The sequence below is a fragment of the Callithrix jacchus genome, chromosome 8 (genome assembly GCF_049354715.1).
Source record: "Callithrix jacchus isolate 240 chromosome 8, calJac240_pri, whole genome shotgun sequence".
Lineage (NCBI taxonomy): Eukaryota > Metazoa > Chordata > Mammalia > Primates > Cebidae > Callithrix > Callithrix jacchus.
In genome coordinates, this window is record NC_133509.1 from 22,994,869 (window position 1) to 23,021,864 (window position 26,996).

Below are 26,996 nucleotides of genomic sequence, written 5' to 3' on the forward strand. Positions count from 1 at the left end.
TGGGCTCAAGTGATTCACTGGCCTTGGCCTCCCAAAGTGCTATGATTCCAGGTCTTATGTTCTTAAAATTTTTCTTTGACGTGATATAGTAACTTAACATACTGTTGTTTTCAACAGGCTAGTGTTTTTGATTTGTAAAAGAACTCTTCAGAAATGAGCTCATTTTTACCATGAATTGGGACATTCTCCATTTCTTTGTATTTTATAGAGAAGTTTAATTGTCATGGGCTCTGTCTTTTGAAAGCTTCAAAGCCTGAAACAACAAAGCCAGCTGCACCTGGTGCATGGGATAGGCATGGAATTGAGGAGACAGCACAAACTGCAGTCAGCCCTCTGTATTCTCAGGTTCTGGATCCTTGGATTTAACCAACTGTGCATCAAAAATATTCGAAAAAAGTAAAACAATTAAAAAAAAATTTCAAAATACTTTTTAACAGCTATTTACAAACCGTGTACATTGCATTAGGCATTATCGCAATCTAGAGATGATTTAAAGTCTACAGAACGATGTGCATAGGTTATATGCAAGTACTATGCCACATTATATCAGGGACTCGAGCATCTGTGAATTTTGGTATCTCTGGGGTCCTGAAACCAATATCTTGAGGTTGTTAAGCGACGACCGTATTCGATTTCTTCTTTGGTTATTAGGCTAGTCTCTAATGTATTTTTGTTGTTTTGTCTTTTTGTTTTTGCCTGTTCAAATCAATGTCGGAAACTTAACTTTTTGTAGACTACTCATTTGCTCCAAGTCACCCGTAAGCAGACTACCGCTGCAATCTAAGCAACCGATTCTTTTCCCCATCCCATGGGCAAACATTAAGATAAGCTTCTATTGATGTCGAAGTCGTAGGGAGTTTTCCTGAGCATGTAAATGATGACAGCCCTTTTCCCTAGGCGCTTAGAGGATTCATCAAAATGAAATAAAATACACACACACTTGAAGAAGATATCTGGTTATTTCCTAATCTGGGTGCTGGTTATGTGAGGTCTACAGTTTATGAAAACTTAAAAAGTTTACATTTATAATATATACAGTTTTCTGTATGTGTATATTTCAAGTTTTCAAAATACGTCTTTTGCCACAGTCCGCAGTTGTGCATAATGGCATTTGCTTAATAGTGGAAAACATGGCAATGACCTGGAACCCTAGCTCCCGGGATCCTACCCGCTTAAGTTAAATGAAATAACTTCCGCGGTCTCTCCTAATGCCTGCATTCGGACCTCTGTTAAACTGCCGGTTAGCGCCGGTTTTTTCCCGGGAAGGGTTCTGGGAGACGGAGGAGACGCAGCAGTTCGCCCTCGCCACCTCCAGGGGGCGGCGGTCCGCTCCCAGCCACACTCGAGCAGGCCCCGCCCACCCAGAGGCCGTGACTCCAAGTCAAGTGACGGTGGAATCAGCTGACCCGGCGCGAGCGGAAAAAGGAATTACCCGGCGCGGGCTTCCTGGCGCGATGGTGAGGCACCGGGGTGAAGCCAGGCCTGGGCTGCTGGAGCGGGAATGAGGGGGCGCCGGTGGCTCCGGAAACGGGGGAGGTTGTCTCCACTGGCCTCTCCGCAAACACAGGGTGTGCGGGCGTGAGGACTGCGAGTCTGGTAGAGAAAAGTCCGCGGCCGCCGGTTCCCGCGACGCGGGCGAGTAAGACAGCGCGGCCGGCGGCTTAGAGTCCCCTTGCCTCCCTGGCGGACGGAAGGGCCCCTGCCTCCCGGGGCAGGAACTGGGGCTTGTCTGGAGCTGGAGTCCTTTCAGGTCTTCCGCAGCCCCAAGAGGACCTTCCAAGGACGCCCACTTCCCCACCCCTGCTGTGGGACTTGGACAGGAGCGTGCTTAGAATCAGGCTCCCTCTTCCATACTGTTGGGAAGCCGCTCCGCTCCTTCCAGAGCCAGAAAGTAGTAGTACTTGGGTTGAGACTCATCCATCCATCCATCCACCCACCCACCCGTACGTTCTGAGCGCCGCGTCTATACCATGCAGTGTGCTGGGCACTGGGAGGACCTCAGCTGCCGAGGGAATTGGCAGTCATAGTTAAGGCTCTAGGGACAGAGACCTAACTGCGCCTTGTGTGTAGGGTTAAGGCGGCTTCCTGAGGATGACTTCAACCTTAAAGGGGGATGGCAGGAGCTGGCTGGCTGAAGCACAGTTTCTGTCCCAGGGGTTGGGAGGTAAGGGTGTGAGGCGTGTGTCTTCAGACAGGGAACAGCATGTGCAGAGACTTAGGTCTGAGAGAGAGCATGGCTCCCCAGCAATGAATGCATGTCATATAGCTGGGAGAGTGTCATCTGGAGGTTAGTGAAAGATGAGGCTGGACAAGTAAAGACCAAATCTTCCTGGCTCTTGGGTCACCACAATCAAAATAATGAGCATATCGACTGGCCCCAAAATTTCCTTGTGTGAGGGGCTATTTTAGGAAGTATGATCAAGAAGGGCCAGTCTTCCCAGGTGCGGTGGCTCACACCCGTCATCCCAGCACTTTGGGAGGCTGAGGAGGGTAGATCACATCAGGTCAGGAGTTCGAGACCAGCATGGCCAACGTGGTGAAACCCTGTCTCTACTAAAAATACAAAATTAGCTGGGTGCAGTGGCTCATGCCTGTAATCTCAGCTACTCGGGAGGCTGAGGTAGGAGAATCGCTTGAACCCAGGAAGTAGAGGTTGCAGTGAACTGAGATAGAGCCATTGCATTCCAGCCTGGGCAAGAAGAGTGAAACTCCATATGAAAAATAAAAAATTAGCCAGGGGTGGTGGTGCATGCCGGTAGTCCCAGCTACTCAGAAGGCTGAGGCAGGAGAATCGCTTGAATCTGGGAGGCAGAAGTTGCTGGGAACCGAGATAATGCCATTGCTCTACATCCTGGGCAACAGAGAGAGAGAGACTCCGTCTTTCTTTCTTTTTTTTTTTTTTTCCCCTGATTCGGAGTTTCGTTCTTGTTGCCCAGACTGGAGTGCAGTGGCTGATCTCAGCTCACTGCAGCCTCCACCTCCTGGGTTCAAGCGATTCTCCTGTCTCAGCCTCCTGAGTAGCTGGGATCACAGGCATGCATCACTATGCCTGGCTAATTAAAAAAAAATTTTTTTTTTCTTTTGAGACAGAGTCAAGCTTTGTTGCCCAGGCTGGAATGCAGTGGCAGGATCTCAGCTCACTGCAACTCCACCTCCCGGGTTCAAGCAATCCTCCTGCTCCATTCCCCTTAGTAGCTGGGACTACAGGCACGCACCACCATACCTGGCTAATCTTTGTATTTTTAGGAGAGACAGGGTTTTGCCATGTTGTGCAGGCTGTTCTCGAACTCTTGACCTCAGGTGATCCACCTGCCTCAGCCTCCCAAAGTGCTGGGATTACAGCCATGAGCGTGTTTTTTTGTTTGTTTGTTTGTTTAAGAAGGGCTTGTCTGATGATGTGTCACTTGAGCAGAGGCTGGGATGAAATAAAGGATAGCAAGCCACGCAGAGTGCAGCAGGCATGGAGGCAGAGCAAGGCTGGTGTCCCTGAGCAGCAGCAGGGAAGCTGGAGTGGCTGGAGCTGTGTGGGTCTGGGGAAGAGGGGAGAGAGGTCCCTCGTGTCTGTGAGGCCCAGGACTCTGTTTTATCCCCTGCTGTACCCCCAGCCCTTAGAGTGGGAGCTAGCACAGAGAAGGCGCTCAGTTGATGTTCGCTGAGCAGAAAAATGCCTGCAATAGACCTCAGCAGGGTTTGGTGGCAAAGCGGGTCAGGCAGAGTTTACTGAACAGCCTGGTGATAGGGGAGAACAAGTGGCCAGAGGGTATTCATCTGTGACAGGGACCAGGGGTCTGTGCTGGGCAGCACTGTGGGAGACACACACGGATCCTGGCCACACCTCAGCCCTCCCTCCAGCCTGATGACCTGCCTCCCTCCCTTGCAGAGGTTCCGGTTCTGTGGCGATCTGGACTGTCCCAACTGGGTCCTGGCTGAGATCAGCACGCTGGCCAAGATGGTTGAGTGCACAGGGTCTACTCTGGGTGGAGGAGGGGCGTTGGGGCTGGGGATTGTGGGTGTAGAGGATGGTGAGGTTTCTCTGGGGTTAGGACCTCAGTGCTCTCAGCCTGTGCTACAATGCCTTGTGATACTGATCAGCGGCTGGCCTGCTCTGAGCCAGTGCCTAGGAAGGTGGGGTGAGGTATGACAGCCTGGCTGATAAGAGGACTTCCCTTCCAGTCCTCTGTGAAGTTGCGGCTGCTCTGCAGCCAGGTACTAAAGGAGCTGCTGGGACAGGGGACTGATGTGAGTAAAGACCCAGCACCCTATTGCCCACGACCTTATGACCCACAGTGCCCTCAAACTCTTCACCAGGCCCAGGGAGACGGCTGACCCATCCTCTCAGCCTCTCTGGGCATCTTCCATCCTTCTTTCCAGCCTGTCTGTTCCTTATAGGATCTCTTTCCCCATAGTATGAGAAGATCCTGAAGCTCACGGCTGACACCAAGTTTGGTGAGTACCCTGCTGAGTCCACAGGTCCTCGGCAACCCTGGGAACTCGGCATGGTGCCTGGTACAGAGGGGCCCACCCATCTCTCCCAGCAGCGTCCTTAACCTACCTTCCCTAGTGGAAGAGCATGAGGGAAAGAAAGACGTCGACAATCCCAACCTGACACCCCCCACACTCCCAACCCGACCCCCCACACTCCCCATCACCAGCTCCTCATGGGGCAGTAGTAGCAGTGCCTGTGGCTCAGGAGGCCTGGGGGCTTTGAGCTGAAGATAATAGGGCAATAGGGAGGTGGCTGGGGCCACAGTGACACCCCCTGCCTCTCCCATGGGTCCCTCAGAGTCAGGCGATGTGAAGGCCACAGTGGCAGTGCTGAGCTTCATCTTCTCCAGTGCGGCCAAGCACAGTGTTGATGGCGAATCCTTGTCCAGTGAACTGCAGCAGCTGGGGCTGCCCAAAGGTACGGGTTGTGGGTGGGCAGCTGGGCAGCCTGTGGGCCGAGGGCTGCTAGAGAGCGGACCAGGCCCTGTGACCCTGAGCTGTACCCTGCCCTTTCTGGGCCAGGAGCCTGAGACCTGCCTTTGAGCAGCCCGAGCCCAGCCCCCACCTGCTACCTCCAGAGCTCCTCCATTCCACCTGCAGAGCACGAGGCCAGCCTGTGCCGCTGTTACGAGGAGAAGCAAATTCCCTTGCAGAAGCACTTGCGGGTCTGCAGCCTCCGCAGTAAGTATGAGGCCAGCCAGGGTAGGCTCCAGGCTCATTCTCGAAGGGGCATGCAGCATGCAAAGTGCTAGCTCTAGGGAGACGACTTAACCAAGGTGACATACTGAGCAGCCGCAGAGCTGGGGCCTGGCCCTGGTTCTCTTGACTCCAGCTAAGGTTTCTTGCCATTGAGGTCTGCTGTACGTGATCCAGACTCCTGACTGTTGGGCACCTGCCCTGTTCTGAGCCTGGGTCAGGGAGATGGGAGCTTCTTCGAGGCCACACAGCCTTGCAGGGTTGAGGGCTGAGCCAGGGTGTGGGCTGAGGGCCACTGGCTTTCCTGCCTTTGATCCTGAGAGCCACCCACCTCGTCTCCCAGCAAATAGGTTGGCAGGTGTGGGCTGGCGGGTAGACTACACCCTGAGCTCCAGCCTGCTGCAGTCTGTGGAAGAGCCTATGGTGCACCTGCGCCTGGAGGTGGCAGCTGTCCCAGGTACCCCAGCCCAGCCTGTTGCCGTGTCCCTCTCAGCAGACAAGTTCCAGGTCCTCCTGGCAGGTGAGGCTCAGCTACTCCTGGAGGGTTAAGGGTTCCTCCCAGATCCTGCCTGACTGCCTCCCACCTGCCCACCTCTTCCCTCTGCAGAGCTGAAGCAGGCCCAGACCCTGATGAGCTCCCTGGGCTGAGGAGAAGGGAGTTACAGGCCTGTGTGGAGCCACCTTACCTATACGGAGTCATGCCGTCTGCACTGCTCTTCAGGAGGTGCCCTGCTTCTAGGAAACTGGGGCCATAGCTGGGCTCTGGCCTCCCAGATCCCCGGTAGCCTCACTTCTTTCTTGAGAGCTCAGTTTAGGGCTCGTGAGGACCTTTCCCAACATTACCTTCCCTTCCCTTGAAAGGCAGTTGCTGGCCGTTTTCGTAAGCAGGAAAAATAAACAGAAGCAAAAGGAATGTGTACAGGGGTTTCTGTTTGGGTTCAGATCAAGGGCTTTTGTGAGAGAAATGAAAGTGACCTACCGGCCTCCTTGGTCCATCACTCATTTTCTTTTGTCAGTTGCTGATCGAGGCAGGCCACAGGTGAGGCAGACTGAGCACTGAAATGCATCTGCTTGTCTGTTGAGAGGAAAATCAGGGTTCTGGCTCCCAAATGTGAGGAGAAGAGGAGCCAGGATTAACGGAGGACGAGGTCTCAGCGGGAGCATGGGGAGGGCGGGCCCTAGAGCACCTCTCCTCCCCAAAACTAGGAATCTGGAGCCTTAAGTTCTCCCTCAAAACAAGCCCTGAGGGCCCCAGGCCCAGGTCGGCGCCCAGGTGCGGGGACAGCGAGGTAACGGCATCTCCCATGGCTAAGTGCCCCCTTCCACTGGAGGCACACCTTCGCGTCCCATCCGGAACTGCCCAGCGACAGAGGCAAAGCGGTTAGGGCGAAGGTCAAAAGTGGATACCCCCACCCCAGGCAGTAGACGCTGCCCCGGGTCCTTAACCTGCGCCAGGACCGGGCTAGAGCTCCGGGAGACCTTCCTGGTGCCCGCTCTCCTTGTGCGGAGCCGCGGGGGTGGCTCCAGCGCACCGTAGCAGCCCCACTTCGTCGTGGCCCGGGGGTGGCCGCGGGGGTGTTCGGCCCGTGGGGCAGGCCCCGGGCTCGCTGCGGCCGAGCGTCCGATCCAACATCTCCCCCGCGCCAGGCCGGGCTGCGCGCTCTTCCTCCGTCCTGTGCCGACAGATCCGGCGTGTCCTTGGTGGGGTGGGGGCGCAGGGAGGGGTGGCCACACGACCCTAAGGCCCTTTCAGATGGTGGGAGGGCCTGGAGAAAGTGACAGCGAGTGCGGAGGGGAGGCTCCCTTAAGTGTCCGGGACAGAGGGACAGCGGGGGGCCAAGGCGGAGATGAGAAGAGCCAGTGAGTGAGGGGAACCCGGAGGAAGCAGGGCGGGAGCCGCGGCCACGCACGAGTTGGAACCTTCCTCTAAACGTGCCGAAAGCTCACGGAAGGAAGCGGTTAGCCGCCCGGCTCCCAGTGCCCTGGGCTTTCCAGGCTCTTGTCCCGGGAGGGGACTGGGGGCGGTGGCCAGGCCCGCACTTCCCCGCCAGCCGCAGCTGGCCGCGTGCCCCTCTGACCCTCCGAGTTCTCCTCTAAAAATGGGGCTGACCGCCGCTACCTCACAAGGTCCATGCCGGGCTCATCCTGCTGCCTTCCTTCCCGACAGGACTCCGCCACCCTCCCTCAGGATGCCCGAGGGCCCGGAGCTGCACCTGGCCAGCCAGTTTGTGAACGAGGCCTGCAGGGCGCTGGTGTTCGGCGGCTGCGTGGAGAAGTCCCCCGTCAGCTGCAACCCCGAGGTGCCCTTTGAGAGCAGCGCCTACCGCATCTCGGCTTCCGCACGTGACAAGGAGCTGCGCCTGACTCTCAGCCCCCTGCCTGGGGCCCAGCCCCCCAAGGAGCCGCTGGCCCTGGTCTTCCGCTTGGGCATGTCTGGCTCCTTCCAGCTGGTTCCCCGCGGGGAGCTGCTACGCCACGCCCACCCGAGCTTTTACACGGCTCTGCCCAGCCCCCAGCTCGCCCTGTGTTTCGTGGATATCCGCCGGGTTGGCCACTGGGATCTTGGGGGCAAGTGGCAGCCGGGCCGCGGGCCCTGCGTCTTGCAGGAGTACGAGCAGTTCAGGTAGGGTCAGCACCAGGTGTGATGAGCATAGTCACGGGCTCCACACCTGGCTCTGTTACTGCCTTGTTGGCCAATGAAGGGCAAGTGTCTGCTGCTTCTCGGCCTCAGTCCCCTTATCTGTAGATCAAGACAGTGTCCCTGTCCTGGGTCAGCTCCCCGAGCCAGTGGATAAGGAAACTCAAAACTAATTGGGGGCTAGGTGTGGCGGCTCACGTCTGTAATCGCAGCACTTTGGGAGGCTGAGGCGGGTGGATCACTTAAGGTCAGGAGGTGGAGACCAGCCTGGGCAACATGGTGAAATACTGTGTCTACTAAAATACAACAATTAGCCAGGCATGGTGGCATTTGCCTGTAATCCCAGCTACTCAGGAGGCTGAGGCAGGAGAATCGCTTGAGCCAGGGACGTGGAGGTCGCAGTGAGCCGGGATAGCACCGCTGTACTCCAACAACTCTGTCTCAAAAACTAAGTGATGGGGAAGGAGAGAGGAAAGCCAAGCGGAGGATGGGTCGGCACTGCCCTGAGGACAGGTGGCCAGGTAGTGTCAGAGAAGCTGGGGCTCCCACCCTCAATGCCACAGTACCTCTCAGGGCTCCCAGGAGGCTGAGAAGGTGGAGGGGCTTTAACATAAGAGGCTGAGCAGAATTGTTTCAAGGGGGTGGGGAGGGGACTGCCTCATGACACGTTTCCACCTTGGGTTTGTGGTCTCCCACATCCTGCCTGCCCACTGGTCTGTGTCCTGTGGTCTCCTCTGTGCCTCTTCCCTGCCTGCAGGAGGGTGTCACAGTCCCACCTGGGATGTGATGCAGGTCACCTCAGATGGTGCAGTGTTGACAGCTTCTTTCCTCTGAAGAGGAAACATATATGAGTCTGCTTCATGACAGGCCTTGTTCTAAGGGCTCGGGGTACAGCAGTGAACAAGATGAATGTGGTCCCTGCTCCCACAGAACTGATGTTCAGATAGGGTAGGGGAATGAGAAACGGGCAGATGCATGCCTGAGGAAAACCCAACAGGTGAAGGAGGTGGAGGATGACTTGGGCGAGGGTGGGGCTGTACTGGCAGTGGCCACTCTAGGGAGGTGAGCTGAGGCCTGACTGATGAGAATGAGCCAGCCAGAGGAAGAGCATTCAACTGGCAAGAGACGCAGAGGCCCGGAGTGGACTTCTCCCTTTCTGGGGGACGTGGTGCTGTTAGTTAGCCCTTAGGAGACATAGATGCCTGTGGGATGGTTCGGGGACGTCTCCGACGCCTTCGAAGGCAGTGGACTCCTGGCCTCCCCAGACCCCACGCACATCTCCAGGGAAACCTCAGTCTTTGGTCCTGGATTCCTCCCACCTCTGCCTTCCTGGGGAGTCATGCCACAAGTTAACTGAGGTTTGTCTCAAACAGTGAGAGCATTTGCGCTGTTTCCTTAGTGCTTCCGCTGGGGTGTGTGGTGACTGGCTTCCCTCAGGAATCAGGGCACCTCCCAGGAAACCCTTGTACCTTCACCCCAGGACTCTGTCTTCTGGCCCACCCATCACACCCATCAGTCAGTCAGTCTTGCCATGACCCTTTCTCTCAAAGAAACAAGATGTGCATCCTCTTCATGGTGGGGAGGAGACCCATGGCCCTTGGAGGTGGGGCGGGGGTTCTAGGGCCCTCACTGGTACCTCACCTATCTGCTGCACAGAGCCAGAGAACATCCAGGATCCTGAGAAGAGTGGACCCTACCAATGGCAAACCCACATGTAGTCTCACCCACCACCAGTCCTATACAGGGAGCTCCAGACTGCAGACATGAGGTGCTGTGGACAAAGTTCTCATGTCCTGAGGAGTCTGCAGTGATAAACACACAACCTCATATACAACCGCATGCTGCTTTTTTTTTTTTTTTTTTTTTTAAGACAGGATCTCCCTCTGTTGCCCAGGCTGCAATGCAGTGGCACCATCACAGCTCACTGTGGTCTCAACCTCCAGGTCTCAGGTGGTTCTCCCACCTCAACCTCCTGAGTAGTTGGGACCACCAGGGCACATCACTCAGCCCCTGGCTACTTTGTTAAATTTTTGGTATCAATGTGGCCTTCCTTGTGGTCTAAGCTGGTCCCCTGGTCTCCAGGGATCCTCCTGCTTCAGCTTCCCAAAGTGCTGGAATTACAGGTGTGAGCCACCACACCAGCCTCGCGTTACTTTTGATCAGCATTTTTCGCCTTTCACAATGAATTTATTTCTGTTTTTATTTTTTGAGATGGAGTCTCACTATTGCCCAGGCTGGAGTGCAATCATGCAATCTTGGCTCACTGCAACCTCTGCCTCCCGGGTTCCAGTGATCTGACTCAGCCTCCCAAGTAGGTGGGATTACAGGCACCTCCCACCATGCCCAGCTAATTTTGTATTTTTAGTAGAGATAGGGTTTCCCCATGTTGGCCAGGCTGCCTTTCTGACCTCAAGTGATGTGCCAGCCTCGGACTCCCAAAATGTTGGGATTACAGGTGTGGGCCACCTCACCCAGCCATCCTTTCACAATGAATTTTAATCCCATATGGGTCCCAATTAACAGGAAAACCAAGGCAGGGAGCAGAGGAAACTCTGGAACTCCCAGCTTCCTTCCCCTTGTACCCAGAAACAAGTTCTCTGAGCCCCTGTCCCCGTCCTCTTATGCACCCAGACTGTATCCCTCCAGGGAGAATGTGCTACAAAACCTATCAGACAAGGCCTTTGACCGGCCCATCTGGGGGCGCTCCTGGAGCAGAGGTTCTTCAATGGCATTGGCAACTATCTGTGGGTGGAGATCCTGTACCGGTCAGCAAGCAGGCATGGGCATGGAGACGGGTGGGCCAGGTGTGTCCACATTCCCCATTGCCTAGCATGGCTTTCCCCCACAGCCACTCCAGGCTGAAGACCCCTCCCTTTGAGAAGGGCCTGCAGCAGCCCAGGCCGGTGAGCCCGAGGGATGGAGCACGTGCTGCCACACTGGTGTCCACGCGGGCTGCCTAGCGGATAAGTGGGGTCAGGTGTCCCCAGCTTAGTTCAACAACGGGGATGGGGAGGGGATGAATGGCCCAAGGTCCTGCCAAGCTCAGAGGGAAGGTCAGCTGCCTTTACACGACCCCGTTGACAGACAGGTCCTGCCCCTGCCCCTTCCTCAGAGCCTGGAGCTGACCCTGAGCCAGAAGATCAAGGCCAAGCTGCAGAGCCCTGACCTGCTGGAGCTGTGCCACTCAGTGCCCAAGGAAGTGGTCCAGCTGGGTGAGGCCAAAGATGGAATGACCTCTGCTGGAGCAAATTATTGTGTAACCCTGGGGCAGGTGTCCCTCTTCGGGCCTGATTCACTGGCTTGGACGTTTGTAGCCCTAGCTATTACTCAGTGGACTAGGCCTCACTTGTCAATAGTGTTTCCTGGCTGGGTGCGGTGGCTCATGCCTGTAATCCCAGCACTTTGGGAGGCTGAGGTGGGTGGGATCATCTGTGGTCAGGAGTTCAAGACCAGCCTGGCCAACATGGTAAAACCCCGTCTCTACCAAAAATGCAAAAAATTAGCTAGGCATGACCCGGGAGGCAGAGGTTGCAGTGAGCTGAGATCAGGCCATTGCACTCCAGCCTAGGCAACGAGCGAAAACTCCATCTGAGAAAAAAAAATGTGTTTCCTCAACCCATGAGACAGACAGGACAAGGATTCTTTTATATATTCACACACACACACACAGGCACACACACGCACACACATTTTTGGTAGAGATAGAATCTCACCATGTTGCCTGCACTGGCCTCAAGTGATCCTCCCACCTCTGCCTCTAAGTGGCTCAGCCTACAGGCCCACACCACCACACTAGGCTAATTTTTTTAAAAAGTTGTAGAGACACGGTCTCCCTATGTTGCCAAGGCTTGTATTGAACTCCTGGCCCCAAGGGATCCTCCCACCTCAGCTTCCCAAAGTGTTGGGATTCCAGGTGTGAGTCACTGCGTAGGGCCAGGACAAGGATCCTTAACCCCACTCCAGGATGGGAAAGTCGTGGCTGAGTGGGAAGACACCAGCTGAGGTCACATCACCAGAGGGAGTTTGGCCCCTGACTCAGTCCATCAGCTTGTGTAGCTGAGGTCTGGGCCAGGTCTAACCAGCCTCCCTGCTTCTCCCAACCCATCTGCCCTCTGATCTCTGCCTGTTCCTTTGTCCCACAGGGGGCAAAGGCTACGGGTCAGAGAGCGGGGAGAGGGACTTTGCCCCTTTTTGCGCCTGGCTCCCGTGCTATGGCATGCCGGGCATGAGCTCCCTGCAGGACCAGCATGGCCGCACCATCTGGTTCCAGGTTGGGCCCTGTTGACACAGGCAAAGAGACCCCACGAGGCTGATGGGTGGAAATGAAACCTGGGGTCACAAGAACTGGGGTGGAGATGCTTGGGGCCTGTCTAGACAAGGACCACACTGTTCCTGAGGGTCATGCCACTCCCCTCCCTTGTGTCCCAGGTTCGCAGCCAGTCAAAGTAGCTAAGGGCAGGGCAGCTTTGCTGATGTGGACTCTGACATGGGGGAGGTCCTAGAGGCTTCCTAGGGCAGAAGCTACACTGATCTGGAAGGGTGTGTGTGAGTCCTGCCTCTCCCAGGAATACTGCCCCTGAGCCAATGCAGGCTGAATTATCCCCGTCCCACTTTAGGGGGATCCTGGACACTTGACACCCAAAGGTAAGCTACTCCTAATGTAATAGGCTGAGAGCAGAAAGGACTTAGGGTTACAACACCCTTCTCTACCCTATCCCCCTGCAACCCTGGGAGTCCCCCCCTCGGGGCAGGACAAGACCCTCCAACTCCAACATCAGTGTCCTGCAGGGGGCGAGTCCTGAAAAAAGAAACCCAAGGCCACACAGCTGTCCTGAGGACGGAGTGGAAGTATGGCTGCCTGCTCCGCCGCCTCCTCCCTTGTACTCCTGCCCTGGCTGCCCCCGTCCCATCTCCTCCTCCCCCTGGCTTCGCCCCCCAGGCAGCTGCCTTACCCTAAGAGGGTGGGGGAGTGGCAAGTCCTAACCAACCTCTGCAGAGCCCCTTAGGGACCCGTGCCTCCTCCATCCAGGACCGTCCACCTCCAAGCAAGGCCCCTTCCAGGACACGAAGGGCAAAGAGAGACCTTTCTGAGAGAACTGCAACCCAGCGGCCTGAGGCGACCAGCTTCCAGCAGGACCCAGAGGCTCCCAAAATCCCCAAGAAGGGGAGGAGGAAGGGACGACAGGCAGCCTCTGGTAGGCTTTCCTCAGCATCCCCAGCAGCCAGCTCTACAGGAGAGGATGGGATGGCAGCCTAGGAGCCCGTGAATGAAGCTGGGAGAGAGGCTGTCAGGGCAGCCCCGGAGTCTGAGCTGACCATCTCACCTCTTCTTCCCCCAGGCCAGCGCAGACCTCGGAAGGCCAAGGCTGACACCCCATCCTTGGAACTGGAGGGGACCTCAGCCTCTTAGCAGGAGGGTCTCTTTGTATGCACCCGCCCTTTCTTGTTGCCTTGCCCTGAAACTGGGGTCTGTCTGAATTCTCAGGAGTGGGCAGTGTCTGAATTCTTAGAAGGTGCAAATGCCCGACGGCTGCTCCCGGGACAGCTGTGATGTTTTTAACTGCACCCCACCTTCCACATCCCTCAAGCTCATGTGAAAAATGCTGTATTTTTAATAAACTGATAAATGTGAACTTCTTGGCACCTCTTGGTCTGAGCTGGCCAGGTAGGAAGGCCTGCTGTCTGGGCCTGGGGACAGGAAACCTACCTCCTCACAGGGCAGACAGCCCTCATGCTAGTCCTCAAGGCTCTGGCTGTCAGAGGACAGTGTGCCTCTGCAGAGACAGCCCCTCAGAGGTGGTGTCTGGCCCCAGGCAGCCTGGGAGCTACAGCTCCTCCACTCCAGATTCTCCAGGGTCCAGGGCTGCTCTCCCATCCTGGCAGGAGCCAGGCAGAACCTGCCGTCCAGCTGCTCCCCAACCCTGGGCCCTCTGCCTGCAGGCACAGGGCAGGAGCTTCTCCACGCATGGTCTCTTCATTGGCTTTTGGTCACTCAGGGTCCCCAGTGTCTCTTGTGGGGGCTGCAACCCAGACCTTCCACACACAGGTACCTTAGGACCTTGCCCCTACCCACCGAAAACCAACCCACCCCAGACTTCCCACCCCCACCCAAAGCCTGAGGATGGGCCCTAAAAGGAGCGGGCAGTGGCTACCAGCAGGTTTCTCATCCAAGAATTTATTCCACAAGAAGAGACTGATCCCTGTTTTAGGCTAAGGAAGCAGAAATTAGGAGTCCCCAAAGCCTTCCACAAAAAAGACCCCAGCCCCAGGGACTCAGTGTGGCGGAGGCTGGAGCACGAGCAACAGGGACAGCACTTGGAAGGGAGAAATGGTGAGCTTCAGGTGGTTCTCCCAAAGGGTCAAGTGGCCAGCAGGGTCTGGTCGCTCCAAGAGGTCGCAGCTGGAGAATGGGAGGGGCCATGAGGGCTCTGCCAGGGCAGGACCTACCCCCACCCCCACCTCATGGCGCCACTCACAGAATGGCCTCCTGAACTGGCAGTGACAGGTGCAGCCAGCAGTCCGCGTGGCTGCCGTGGGACTCATACAACCTCAGGACCAGCGAGCGGCTCTGGGGACTGCTCTCAGCCTGCAGAGGGATGTGGCTGGTGGGCGAGGCCGAGGGGGCGCCCAGTCCGGGACCCCACCCCCGACACGTCCCACCCCTTGCCTGCTTGACCGTCTCCGACACGACAGCGGGTGAAGACAGGGAAAAGGCACTCCAGGAGGTGGCGGGCGCTCGGCACGGGACCGGCAGAGCCAACAGGGGGAAGCTGAGGCTGTAGGCAGCCCTGATAACGCCAGCATCCTGGAAAGAGCCTCGGATATGACCAGAAAGTGATGCTGGTGGAGAATGGGGGTTTCCCTCCCATGTCCCTAGGAGGGCAGGGAGCCAGGCTGCTGGGGTTTGTGCTCAGAGAAGAGCAGAGAGGTGCCTAGGGCTGCAGGAAGGCCCCACCGTGCCCGGCACTCACCCTTGTGCGGCATCAGCGCATAGGTGAACTCGTGGCGCCCCATGTCAGCGGTAGCGTCTGGGGCTTTAGGTGCCCGCAAGCTGGGGTGAGGAGGGCCGGTAGGGGTCAGGCTGAAGCTGGTGGAATTGCAGCCGGGAAGACCCATGTCCCCTGCCAGCTCCCAGGCCTGGTGGGTACCCCACTCACAGTGCGAGGCTGAGGATGCTGCCTCGCACCGACGCGCCATACTTGCAGTCGTTGAGCAGGGCCAGCCCGAAGCCGTGCTCTGACAGATCCATCCAGCGCTGGGCCCACACCTGAGGGCAGATCCGAGACACACGTGCTGGCCCTGCGCCTCTCCTTTTGCTCCCAGACTCCAGAGCTCCTGTCACTTGGTGGGGTGCAAGCTCTAGAACCACACAACTCAACTCCAGCTCCCACTCTAGGGGGCCCTGGGCATGTCACCATATCTGCCTAAGCCTCAGTTTCCTTATCTGCGAAATGGGAATAAATAATAGTACTCACCTCACCAAGTGATCATGAGTATCAAATTAAATGTGAAGTGTTTTTGGTTTTTTTTTGAGACAGGGTCTCAGTCTGTTGCCTGGGCTGGAGTGCAGTGGTACAATCTCTGCTCACTGCAACCTCTGCCTCCCGAGTTCAAGTGATTCTCCTGCCTCAGCATTCCAGGTACCTGGGATAACAGGCATGTGCCACACCTGGCTAATTTTTGCTTGAAATAGGGACAGGGTTTCTCCATGTTGGCCAGGCTGGTCTTGAACTCCCGACCTCAGGTGATCTGCCTGCCTTGGCCTCCCTTGGCATTACAGGCGTGAGCCACCGCGCCCAGCCAATGTAAAGTGTTTAGTACAATGCACATGTTAGGAAGCGGCAAATGTTGATTATCCTCTTCCTCCCCAGCCAGGGAGGAGTCCAAGGCCACCCCCACCCTGCCATGTCAGACCTCAAATCGAGCCCAGTCCCAAGAGGTGTTGTAGTGGGTGGGCCGCTGCAGGTGCCCGAACTGGATCTCATAGGTGGCCTGGGAACTCCGCACACCAGCCGGGAACTCCACCTTCAGGAACTTGTGGGCCTCATGCCAGTGTACCTGGGAGCGGGATGGAGGGTGGGAGTAAGGGAAGGAAGAGACCCACCATAGCCTGGGGCTGCTCCCTCCTTACCAAGCATGCTTGGGGAAAACAGCCAGCCCCTTACCCCCCTGCTACCTCAGTGTGGAAACGGACATAGGGGCAGCCAATGTCCAGCATGACCTCCTGGCTAAGCCAACTACTGGGGCTGATCTGTAGCAAGAACCCGGCGCTGCCCCGCAGGCCGCCCTCGGTGCCTACTGACAGGGTCCCTGGCTGGCCCAGCACAGGCTTCCTATGGGAAGGGTGGACACACTGAGCCAGAGCAGCCTGTGCTCCCCACACCTCCACCATCCCCACGTGCTGCCCAGCCTGTAACGTGTCTCCAGGTGGTAGTCCATGACGTCCCACGAATCCCAGTACAAGGGGACGTCATCAAACAGCACAAACTGGTTCCCCACGGCCACTCAGCAATGGCCTCCCTGGAAGGACATGGGATTGGTGCTTACAACCATCTGACTTCGTTCCCTCCAGCTGCACTTGGTGGGGTAGGGTGGAGTGAGCAGACCCAGCAGACAGGGGACTACTGCCCAGCCTGCCTTGCCCCATGTGTGGGCTCCAGCCCAGACCCACTGGTGGGTTGCTGTGGGCAGTGTTGTGGCCATGGGAGAGAGGAAGCAGGCTGGGATCTGTTTGCCAGGCACTGGGAAAGGGCAGTGACGAGTTGGCACCTGCCAGAGGCCACCAGGACCAAGGACGTCAGGCGGCCAGTCGGGTCCATCCTCACTTGGATGATGCCATTGTCCAGAGTCACGGAGCCATCAGTCTTTGCAAGAGGAGGCCTTGAGGCTGAGTTTGTAGGGGCTTCCCATACCAAAAGTCCTCCCGCCCCAGCCCCAGCCCCAGCCCCAGCCCCGCCTCACCAGTTGCTCCAGGAAGAGGAACTCAGGACCCCGGTTGGGTTAGAAGGCATCCCAGCACCGCTCCTGCCCCCAGGGCATGCAGGACTCACCTCTTGCACTACAGACACAGGCTGCTGGGGCAGCAGGGGCTGCGGTGAGGTGGGGGCAGGAACAGGGGCATAACCCATGCTGGGCACTGTCACCAGAGCTAGGGGTGAGGCCTGGGCATCAGTGCAGCCTCCCTGACCTTCCGGAAAGCTTACACAGGTAGGGGTGGGGTGGTGGAGGATGTGCTGCTACTCTCCAATCTGGGGCACCCAGGGCACAGACCCCCAGGGGTATCCCAGGCCTGATCTGTCACATCCACCCTTCCTGCCACAGTAGTACCCCTTCCCCTCAGCTCGTACCTAGGCTGTGGGCCCCACCCGGCTTGGGCAGGGCCATTACTTCGGTGAGCTTCCAGGCCAGGGTGTTGACGATGAAGAGGCCCTCGGGACCTGGCTCCCCGGCACATAAGCCTGTGGCTGCATTGCTGAGCAGTGTATTGACACGGGAACGAATGTCTGAGGAGAGACTGGCTGGTCATGGGTGGGCAACAGGTCTGGAATGGGCCCATGAGTATCCCACAGAGGAGACACTCCAGGCTCAGCCCTGGGGTTGGAGAGAGTGGGCAGGAGTGAGCCTAACCATAGTGGCGCATGGCATCCTCTGCCACCATCTCATGCAGCTTCCGGTCACCACATCATGGAACTGATTCAGAAGCAGGAGCCTGCAGGGGCCAAGGACAGGGATGGAAAGGCTGGGAGGGGCAGCTACAGAAGTGTCTGCTGTGAGCAGTCAGGTGGGCGGCAGGGGCAGAACCAGGCTGACCTCCAGAGGCGCTGCAGCTGGGCTGCTGGGTATAGGAACTGGGCACTGCGGGCCAGGGCCAGGCTGCTGAGCAGCTCGTTGTGCAGGTTCCGCTCACATTCCTGGTTCCCCTTCTTGATCTGAGCCCGGGATGGGAAGATCAGTCTGGAGCCTGCCTAAGGGTCCCAGGACACCTTCCAAAGCCCTCCCATGCTCAGAATCCCTGGGGACTCCCCAGGGGCCTCATGAAGAAGGCCTCTGGCAGGTGACCTGCCTCAAATGCTTTCCATCTCTTCCCTGAAGCCCAAACCCCTCTTTCTTTAGAGACGCTGCCTCGTCCACGCTTCTGTGGCCAACCCAGCTCTTGGACTTCTCTCCTCCAAACTTCCTGGAACATGAACCTCTTCTCCTAGGTCTGGCCTGGGCTCTGTCCCCTGCTGCCTTCTCTGACCATCTGCAGATCAAGGCCACACCCTCCCTGCATGGCCCTGCAGCCAGTCCCTGACCTGGGCGTGGGTGGTGTAGGTGCCATTGTGCAGCTCCAGGAAGAGCTCCCTGACCCACGTGCACAGCTGCCCAGAGCCGCTCTCCAGCACTGAAAAGAGCTGCCTTGGAGAAGAGAGCTGCACCCTGAGGAGACCACAAGCCTGGGTGTCCCAGCCTTGGAGACCACATGGCTACCCCCTCTTCCACCCCAGAGCAGAAAAAGGATCCAGCCCCTACACACAGGAGCCACTCCAGAAAGCTCCCCGTCCACACAATGCCAGCCCCGGATGCTGTAGGAGAGCTTCTCTCTCTGGTGGGCTGGAGCCCTTACCACCTTCAGCTTCCCCCCAACCTCAGGGTGGAAGTTTGGAGGAGCCCATGGTCTAGGATTGGAACAGGACAAGGTCCAGAGGAGGGGTGGGCCCCATGTCTGAGGGAAGGCAGGGCTCCTGGCAGGGGCCCAGGATGGGGCTGAATGGCAGCCAAGGCCTGGCCCGACCTGGGCAGCCCATCCGTATTGCTCAGGCGCTTCAGGCGGTCCAGCATGGTCTGAGTAGGGCCGCCACCCCCATCCCCAAAGCCGAAGAGAAAGGCACTGTGGTTGGCCCACCCCTTGTCCCGGTTGTTGGCCACGGTCTTCAGCACCTGAACAGGTGAGGGCAGGCTGGTGTGGGTCAGCCTGGAGCAAGCCAGCCCTCTCCAGCCTGCCCCCACCCCAGCACCCTAGGCGTCCCCTCACCTCCTCATTGCCCTGCATCCCATATGAGTCGCCAGGTGAAAAGTGGACCAGTACATGGGAGCCATCCAGTCCCTCCCAAAAAAAGGTATGGTGCTACTGGCAGGGAAACAGAGGCAGGGTGGAGCGGCCAGAGTCAGGGCTGAAGCAGAGGTGCAATCTCCAAACTCAGTCCTGCCCCTACCTGCTGTGTGACCTGCTGTCTGTGGGGGAGGGTTCGGTGGTCTCTCTGGAACTCCTCAAAAAGGAAAAGAGGCAAATGGGCCATGTGGGTCTGAGGCCCACTCTGACCCTGACCCCCCAGGGGCCTGCCTGCTCACCGGGAAGGAGTTCACCAAATTCCAGCTCAATTTCTGGGTGAGAAAGCACCTGATGCTACAGATTATGCTACACATTATTTGGGGGAGCTGTGCTGAGTAGCCAAAGGTGTCCGGCAGCCAGAACTGTGGGGAAGAAGGTCCTGGAGTACAGGAACCGGGGCTCCCAGCGGTTTCCCCTCGGCCCCAGCCCTCAGCACTTCCAGCCGCACGCCAGCCCCATTTGCCCACAGCCTGCTGCAATAGCTCTCAGCCTACCTCAGAGCACATCTTCCCAAATTCCTGCAGAAAGAAGTTCTGGCCCTGCAAAAACTGCCTCACCATGGCCTCTCCACTGGGCAGGTTCCCGTCCTGGAGTGAAGGAAGTGGGAGGCAACACAGGTCAGCACCAGATGGGGAGCAGCGGGCGCTCAGGCCAACCCAACCCTGCAGGAGAAGCCAGGGCTGCTCTGACACGCCAGCTCCAGCCAGACCTCAGAAAGTGCCCGTCCTTCAGGCCTGACTGGCCATCTGCCTCAGGGGATGCCTGGGACTAGGCCATGCAACCTCCAGGGCTGTGACATCCCAGGGACTAATGAGCCAGCCTGCCCTAGAGGGGAACTGAGTGGCCTGCAGAGTCACCAGCAAAGCAGGAGGGCTGGGGCCACCTGAGGGAAGGCCATCGTCACATGGTTCAAGGCTGAGGGACGACCAGTGCGCTTACCGTCTCTACGCAGGTACACCCCACGGGCACAAACTGCCCACGGGAGGCAAACTCCTGGAGGCGGGAGTACAGACCGGGGTAGTGGCTCTTCACCCACTCCAGCTGCTGCACCTGTGGGCAGGTTGAGGGGAGCTGGGCCCAGAGGGACGAGGGCCCCACCCAGGGCCAAGCATCTGGGACCCAGTGAGTGGCTGAGGGTGAGGAGCAGCCCTGCCCCCAGGCCTGGGAAGCCCTCGGGGCCTGTGGAGCTCCAGGGAGGGGTACATGCCTCCCCTGCCTCTTGCAGCTGTCCCTCTGACCTGGGAGAAGGCAAAGATGAACTCAGGGTTCTGCTCCATGAGCTGCAGGGCGGTCACCCAGCTCTGGGCACATTTCCTCACGGTCTCCTTGAAGGGCCAAAGCCAGGCTAGATGGGGAGGGGGTGGAGGGTGGAGGGAGTGGCAAGGCTGAACAGGCCCAGGCTGGGAATCCAGAGGGTCACTAGCCCCACTCCCATCCCAGGCCCTTCACCATGAAGGGCCCCCTGGTGTCCTTCCTGAATGGTCACTTCACTCCAGCGAGGTGGGAGGAGGGGCTGGGGAAAGGAGGCCGGCAGTGCTATAAGACCAATGACACAGGTCAGGAAATGGAGGCTCCAGGGCCCGGAATAGCCTCAGTCCTCTTGGGGGTATCTAATCCCCCAAGAGGATCCTACAAGAGGCAGCAGGGACTACCCTGCCCCTACACACACTCAATGGATTACTGGGAACAGGGGCACAGCTCCCAGAATGGAGCCAGCTGTCCTGCCAGAGGTGCTGTAGGCTGTCCTGACCCCCAGGCTGCAGTTCCTTCTTTACCAGCCCAAAACCTCTCACACCCTACCCTACATCTTGGCCCAGCAGAGAAAGCCCTTGTTCTGTGATCCCAAAACTTCAGCTACATCAGAATCAATACCTTCAGGAGCCTGTTAAAAATGTGGATACCCCATCAAACTCAAACACTGCAAGCTTGTCCAGGAAGCCTCTGGAATCCCCCCAACCCAGCTGGAGTAAGCACCTCTTCTGTGCTCTCCAGCACCCCAGACTCCCCACCAACATCACACCAACACTGCCTGCTGATTCTGTGATCACCCGTCTCTGTAATCCTACCCCCAATATCTATCACTCTTGTTGCCCAGGCTAGAGTGTAATGGTGTGATCTCGGCTCACTGCAACCTCTGCCTCACGGGTTCAAGCAATTCTCCTGTCTCAGCCTCCCCAATAGCTGGGATTACAGACATGCACCACCACCGAGCCTGGCTAATTTTGTGTTTTTAGTAGAGACAAGGTTTCTCCATGTTGGTCGGGCTGGTCACAAACTCCCAACCTCAGGTGATCTGCCTGCCTCCGCCTCCCAAAGTACTGAGATTAGAGGCGTGCCCAACCCATGGGTGATTTTCTTTGCAGTGGGGGTGTAAGGAGGGGTGTGCAGGGGCCCTGGGCTGAGGTAGCCAGGATGCTGTGACCCTGACCCTGTTGGCTGTGGCAGTAAACACTGCTCCAAGGGGACCCTGACTGACTGTGACCTCTGACTTGTGTGGCCTGGCTGAAAAAGATGAGCTGAGCCAATCAAACTCCTCTCTCAAGGAGCTGAACGAGCTCGGTACAGTGGCAGGAGACTGAGGCAGGAGAATATTGCTTGAGTCCCGGAGTCCGAGGCTGCAGTGAGCTATGATTCACCACTGTACTCTAGCCTGAGTGACAGAGGGAGACCCCCATCTCTTAAAAAAAAATAGACCTGTGCTAAGGTATAAAAAAAAAATTTGGTATCTGGTTGGTGGCAGATGCTTGAGAGCAAGGGAGCTGAGGCTCTGAACTGGACAGACAAGGAGGACTAGAGAAGTCTCTTGATTTTCCCTGTGAAGTGGAGATGGGATTCCCAGCTCAAGGCTTTTCCCACCATTCCACCATCTTCCATTCCATCATCTTAGCCAAAAATCACCCTCCCTGGGTGCACTGCACTTCACGGGTTGCCAGAGCCTCACTGGATTTGCCCACAGCCTTATTAAGCAAGGCTGGCAGAGCAGGGGGCATTGTCAGAGGCCCGAGCTTCAGGCGAATGGTGCTGGAGAAGACCTCAGAGGAGGCTGAAGATGGGTGGGGCTTGCCCAAGGTCACCCACACTTGGAACCCGGGCACAGTTCTCCTAGCCCTCTGGCCAAGAGCTCTTTCCAACTCTCCATGCCTTTCCTTAGTCATGTTGCATTTCCACGCTGTCCTGTCCCAGCCAGCCAGTCCTGACTCAGGAGAGACACGGGCAGGGAAGAGACCCTGGAGGTGGCAGAGGGTAAATGGCACAGTCCTGAGTCCCTCCACCACCCGGGTCCTCCTTGTGCTTCCTGAGCCTCAGGCTTCTCATCTCTAAAGTGGGTATATCAGTGTCCATCTCCTGTGGCTGTTAAGAGAACAGCCTGAGATGACGTGTGTCCATGGCCTCCTGGGAAGAAACAGAAAAGGCTGACCCCATGTGCCTCCTGCCTGCTGTAGGGGGCAAGGATGACAAACAGTAGAGCAAAGTCTCTAATTCCTTCTACCTTGGCTCTGGCGAGTGGGAAACTCCAGGCCAACCAGTTAAAGATTGGCCAGGTGTGCGTGAGCAGCTCAGGCCGTCTCAAGACCACGGTGAGTCAGATGGGGCAGTGATCATCTGGTGACCATGGAGCCACCTCAGATCTGTCCTGAAATTTCCTCAGGGACCTGGGCCCTGCTGCAGCTTAGAGGGGCAAAGTATGGCAATGCCTGCTTGTGGTCTCGGCTCACTGCAAACTCTGCCTCCCTGTTTCAAGTGAATCTCCTGCCTCAGCCTCCGGAATAGCTGGGATTACAGGCACCCACTACCATGCCTGGCTAAGTTTTGTTTTTTACTAGAGACAGGGTTTCGCCATGTTGGCCAGGCTGGTCTTGAACTCCTGACCTCAAGTGATCAGTCCGCCTTGGCCTCCCAAAGTGCTGAGATTAGAGGTGTGAGCCCTGGAGCCTGGCCTGCTGGGAGTCTTTGTATGTGACACCAGGGTGCATCATGAGCCTGCTGGCAGTCTAGGGGCTCTAAAGAATAGGGCCATGTCCCCTCAGATAGGAGCTTCCAGGGCCAGCCATGTTTCTCTCTCAGACAGGGCCAACTTCTTTTCCTGAGATTCTCAGGGCTGGGCTGCTCATGACAGAGCCATATTCCTTTCAGTTGAGAGATCTCAGAGGACTCCGCCTCCCTGCTCAGATTGGCCCCTTGGAGCAGCGCCATGTCCGTGGTCCCTCCCAGGACAAAGCTGTGTTTCCGCTTTCAGACAAGGGATCTCAGAACAGGTGAGTTTTGCTGAGACGCCGAGGGCTGGGCTGCATCTCCCTCCTCAGATGCGTCTCTCAGAGCAGGGAATTTTCTCCTCAGACTGCAGCCCTCAGGCAGGGCTTTGTCTTCTCTCTCAATATGTGATGTCCAGGGCAGGTCAGGTCTGCTGAGTCTCGGGATCTCGGGACAGGACTGTCTCCAGCTTCAGACCGGGGCTCCCTAGCTCTCCTGAGTGTGCTGTGCCTTCCTGCGTCTGAGAAATGAACTGGGTCTTCTCTCTGATGGAGCTTTCTTGAGGAGTTTGCTTTGGGTTTGAGGACAGGCATGGACAAAGAGCTCAAGTGAGGTACTTTTTCCCTCCAGGATTTTAGCATAGACTCCAGTTGATTTTACTTTTTTTTTTTTTCCCCAGAAGTGGGGTCTTGCTGTGTTGCCCAGGCTGGTCCCAAATTCCCAAGCTCAAGTGATCCTCCCACCTCGGCCTCCCAAAGTGCTGGGATTGCAGGTGTGAGTCACTGCACCTAATGATTTTACTTCTCAAATGCATTATTTTCTTCAAAGCCACAGACCATCATTATTTTTAGGATATTGGGACAATAACACCAATGGAATACTCTTTATTTATTTATTTTTTGAGGTGGAGTCTCACTCTTGTCACCCAGGCTGGAGTGCAATGGTGCGATCTCTGCTCACTGCAACCGCCGCCTCCTGGGTTCAAGAGATTCTCGTGCCTTAGCCTCCCAAGTAGCTGGGATTACAGGTGCCTGCCGCCACACCTGGCTAATTTTTGTATTTTTAGTAGAGATGGAGTTTTTGCCACTTTGGCCAGGCTGGTCTTTAACTCCTGACCTCAAGTGATCCACCCACCTTGGCCTTCCAAAGTGCTAGGATTACAGGTGTGAGCCACCACACCCAGTCTCAGTTCTTCATCTCTAAAGAGTTCATCCAGGCTGGGCACGTTGACTCATGCCTGTAATCCTAGCACTTTGTGCAGCCAAGGCGGGTAGATCACCTGAAGTCAGGAGTTTGAGAGCAGCCTAGCCAACGTGGTGAAACCTTGTCTCTACTAAAAATACAAAAATTAGCCAGGCATGGTGCCAGGTGCCTGTAATCCCAGCTACTCCAGAGGCTGAGACAGGAGGATTGCTTAAACCCGGGAGGAGGAGTTTGCAGTGAGCCAAGACAGTGCCACTGTACTCCAGCCTGGTTGACAGAGCAAGACTCCATCTCAAAAAAAATAAAGAAATAAATATCTGATAGAAATACCATTTGACCCAGCAATCCCATTAGTGTGTATATACCCGAAGGATCGTAAATCATTCTATTATAAAGACACATGCACATGTATGTTTATGCAGCACTATTCACAAGAGCAAAGACTTGGAACCAGCCCAAATGCCCATCAGTGATAGACTGGAAAAAGAAAATGTGGCACATATACACCATGGAATACTATGCAGCCATCAAAAAACGATGAGTTCATGTCCTTTAAAGGGACATGGATGAAACTGGAAACCGTCATTCTCAGCACACTGACACAGGAACAGAAAAGCAAACACCGCAGGTTCTCACTCATAAGTGGGTGTTGAACAATGAGAACACACAGACACAGGGAGGGGAACATCACACACTGGGGCCTGTCAGGCGGTGGGGGAGCTAGAGGAGGGATAGCAGGGGGTGGGGAGATTGGGGAGGGATAGCATTAGAAGAAATACCTAATGTAGGTGACTCGGGGCTGGGGGGAGGCAGCAAACCAAGATGGCATGCTCATACCTGTGTAACAATCCTGCAAGATCTGTACATGTAACCCAGAACTTAAAGTAAAATAAAGAAAAAAGGAAACTAAACAAAACAAAAAAAACAAAAACAAAAGAAACAAACCACCCTGGAAAGTGGTTTGTTCCCAGTAATTTGAAACATTTAAAGAATGGTTAAACGAGCACCTGACACTTACACTACAAACAGGAATAAGACAGCCTGCGTTACACATCATTGCTTTGAGAAGATAAATTTTAATGTCAATTTTCAATCTTTAAAATCTTTAATTTTATTTTGGAAAAAAAATCCTCAATCTTAAAATGATCATGGCAAAGAAAAGAAAGGATTACAGTCCTTTTGCTTTTTCAAATAACAAACATGGAAATGAATTCTTATGAACGTCAACAATCAATGCAGTGTGGCATATTAAGAATTGACTTTCACATAATGGCTAAGTTTAGAGAGATGACATTTCATGAGAAAATATCTTATGCATTTTAATGGATTTTCTATTCTGTTTTGGACAACAGTTGTTTGTGTCTTTTAGCATATTCTCCTTCCTGTCCACATATGTGGAATCTGCCTATTCCCTTCTCTTCTGAAATAGTTTAAAAGACTCAAAGAGAATGGTCTGGGCTTTGCACATCCTTAGTCTGATAGACATTTCTCTGGCTGTTTACTTAAATAGATATTACCAGCTAATTAAATAAACTACCTCTCTCGTCAGCCAGAAATTAACAAAGGCTTAAAAATTAGCAAACAAAGGCTCTGTTTTGCTGTGGCCTTATGTGCTCACAGTCTTATCTTAAAGAAAAAAATTTTCATTATACAGATTAAAATTAACTTTGGCAAAAATTGAAATGCAGGCAGGGAATTTTTTTGGTTCAACAACAGAAACCAGCAAAAGCAAAGATACAGTAATAATGAAAAATTTCCAGTGTAGAGATGTAAATACAATAATTGACACAGCCAGGGATGATTAATGAATAATAAAATGTTGAGGGATGATCATTTGAATACAGGATATCAATACTTTTAAAAACCATTTTTCCAATTACTTTCGTATAAATATATATATATATCTGTATAAATAAGGTGTCTCTAAATATATATATCCGTATAAATAAGGTGTCTCTGAATAAATATATATATCCACATAAATAAGGTGTCTCTGAAGAAATATATATATACGTATAAATAAGGTGTCTCTGAATAAATATATATATCCATATAAATAAGGTGTCTCTGAAAGGTACAGATCTGGCATCACGATCATGGTGATAGACAAATGGTGGAAAAGTCCTGGTATCACGATCATGGTGGCAGACACACGGGACCTTCTCTACCTGCAGATGGGTGAGGTAGCACTGACCCTGCAGTGTTCCCGGAAAAACACTTAGGCTGAATTTAAGCATGAGGACATTTTCAGACAACTTCAGGGTACAGACCATTGAGCCGGACAGCTGACCTGTCCTCTACAAACAAGCCCATGTCCCCACCATCAATGACAACAACAAAAAGGTGAGGAGACACTTTGGGTTCAAAAGAACTAAAGAAATGTAGCTACATTATCTTTTTACTCTTTTTCAACCCAAAACGTCTCTTCTCCTTTCAGTTGTGTGATTTGTGGTGACATGGGCTGTCTGAAGGAGACAGGTCAGCTGTGCCGCTCACTGTTCTACATTCTGAAGTCGTCTGGAGATTACCTCAGGCTATGAAACTCGGGCTAAGTGTTTTCAGCAAGAACATGGTGTTGCTCACACTCTGCACTGGCAGAGTCCCATGTGACACGTTGTCTTAGTGTGGGAATATGACCCCTATCCGGGAGACCAGGTGGAGTCCTATCACCGTCATAGTAATAAACCTACTGTCCATGTACAAAGTCAAGCGAACATGCTCTTCTGCATATAAAAAAATGGCATATGTGTAAGCCTGGCATGTGTAATAAAACTCAAGATAAGCTGTATATGTTGAATACAATATATCCAGTGAGTACCAGAAGACTTCAGGCTCTTCTGCTTCCACCAGCTCCATGCTGAGCCTAAAAAAGGAGGAAAAACCAAAGAATAAGTCAGGGAAAATAAGACA

The 26,996-nt window shown here is 55.1% G+C and overlaps 3 protein-coding genes, 1 long non-coding RNA gene and 1 pseudogene across 30 annotated transcripts in view; 2 read left to right on the forward strand and 3 right to left on the reverse strand.

The window, feature by feature from the left end:
• Positions 1–1,193: 1,193 nt before the first annotated feature.
• On the forward strand, positions 1,194–6,094 carry LOC144576477 (COMM domain-containing protein 4-like). 11 transcript variants are annotated; one of them, XM_078333829.1, is made up of 9 exons: positions 1,412–1,639; positions 2,071–2,164; positions 3,881–3,952; positions 4,174–4,239; positions 4,407–4,446; positions 4,784–4,903; positions 5,086–5,166; positions 5,525–5,701; positions 5,789–6,094. In XM_078333829.1, exons 2-9 carry the CDS (start codon positions 2,114–2,116, stop codon positions 5,827–5,829), a joined length of 648 nt encoding a protein of 215 aa, XP_078189955.1. In that variant the 5' UTR covers positions 1,412–1,639; positions 2,071–2,113; the 3' UTR covers positions 5,830–6,094. The 11 variants fall into 11 exon arrangements, with proteins under 11 accessions (XP_078189951.1, XP_078189952.1, XP_078189953.1 ...); XM_078333828.1 differs by having other exon boundaries at positions 1,412–1,457; XM_078333825.1 differs by lacking the exon at positions 2,071–2,164 and having other exon boundaries at positions 1,194–1,457.
• A 744-nt stretch (positions 6,095–6,838) lies between these two features.
• Positions 6,839–13,452, forward strand: LOC144577313 (endonuclease 8-like 1; annotated as a pseudogene). Its single transcript, XR_013520844.1, has 6 exons — positions 6,839–7,041; positions 7,349–7,804; positions 10,466–10,623; positions 10,932–12,667; positions 12,849–13,014; positions 13,159–13,452. The product of XR_013520844.1 is annotated as an endonuclease 8-like 1 (transcript).
• A 526-nt stretch (positions 13,453–13,978) lies between these two features.
• Positions 13,979–14,405, reverse strand: LOC144577319 (uncharacterized). Its single transcript, XR_013520847.1, has 2 exons — positions 14,296–14,405; positions 13,979–14,219 (listed from the first exon to the last, which is right to left on the reverse strand). It is a non-coding gene; the product is annotated as an uncharacterized LOC144577319 (long non-coding RNA).
• A 1,183-nt stretch (positions 14,406–15,588) lies between these two features.
• Positions 15,589–16,357, reverse strand: LOC144577318 (alpha-mannosidase 2C1-like). Its single transcript, XM_078333844.1, has 2 exons — positions 15,996–16,357; positions 15,589–15,877 (listed from the first exon to the last, which is right to left on the reverse strand). The coding sequence occupies exons 1-2, from the start codon at positions 16,209–16,211 to the stop codon at positions 15,728–15,730; spliced, it is 366 nt and encodes a 121-aa protein (XP_078189970.1). The 5' UTR covers positions 16,212–16,357; the 3' UTR covers positions 15,589–15,727.
• An 8,785-nt stretch (positions 16,358–25,142) lies between these two features.
• LOC118145077 (uncharacterized) overlaps positions 25,143–26,996 on the reverse strand; it is a 29,819-nt gene continuing 27,965 nt past the window's right edge. For all 16 annotated transcript variants that reach the window (XM_078333801.1, XM_078333799.1, XM_078333800.1 and 13 more), the window contains one exon: positions 25,143–26,949. In XM_078333801.1, the coding sequence (XP_078189927.1) occupies positions 26,706–26,949 (244 nt within the window). In that variant the 3' untranslated portion in view covers positions 25,143–26,705. The remainder of the gene's footprint in view (positions 26,950–26,996) is intronic.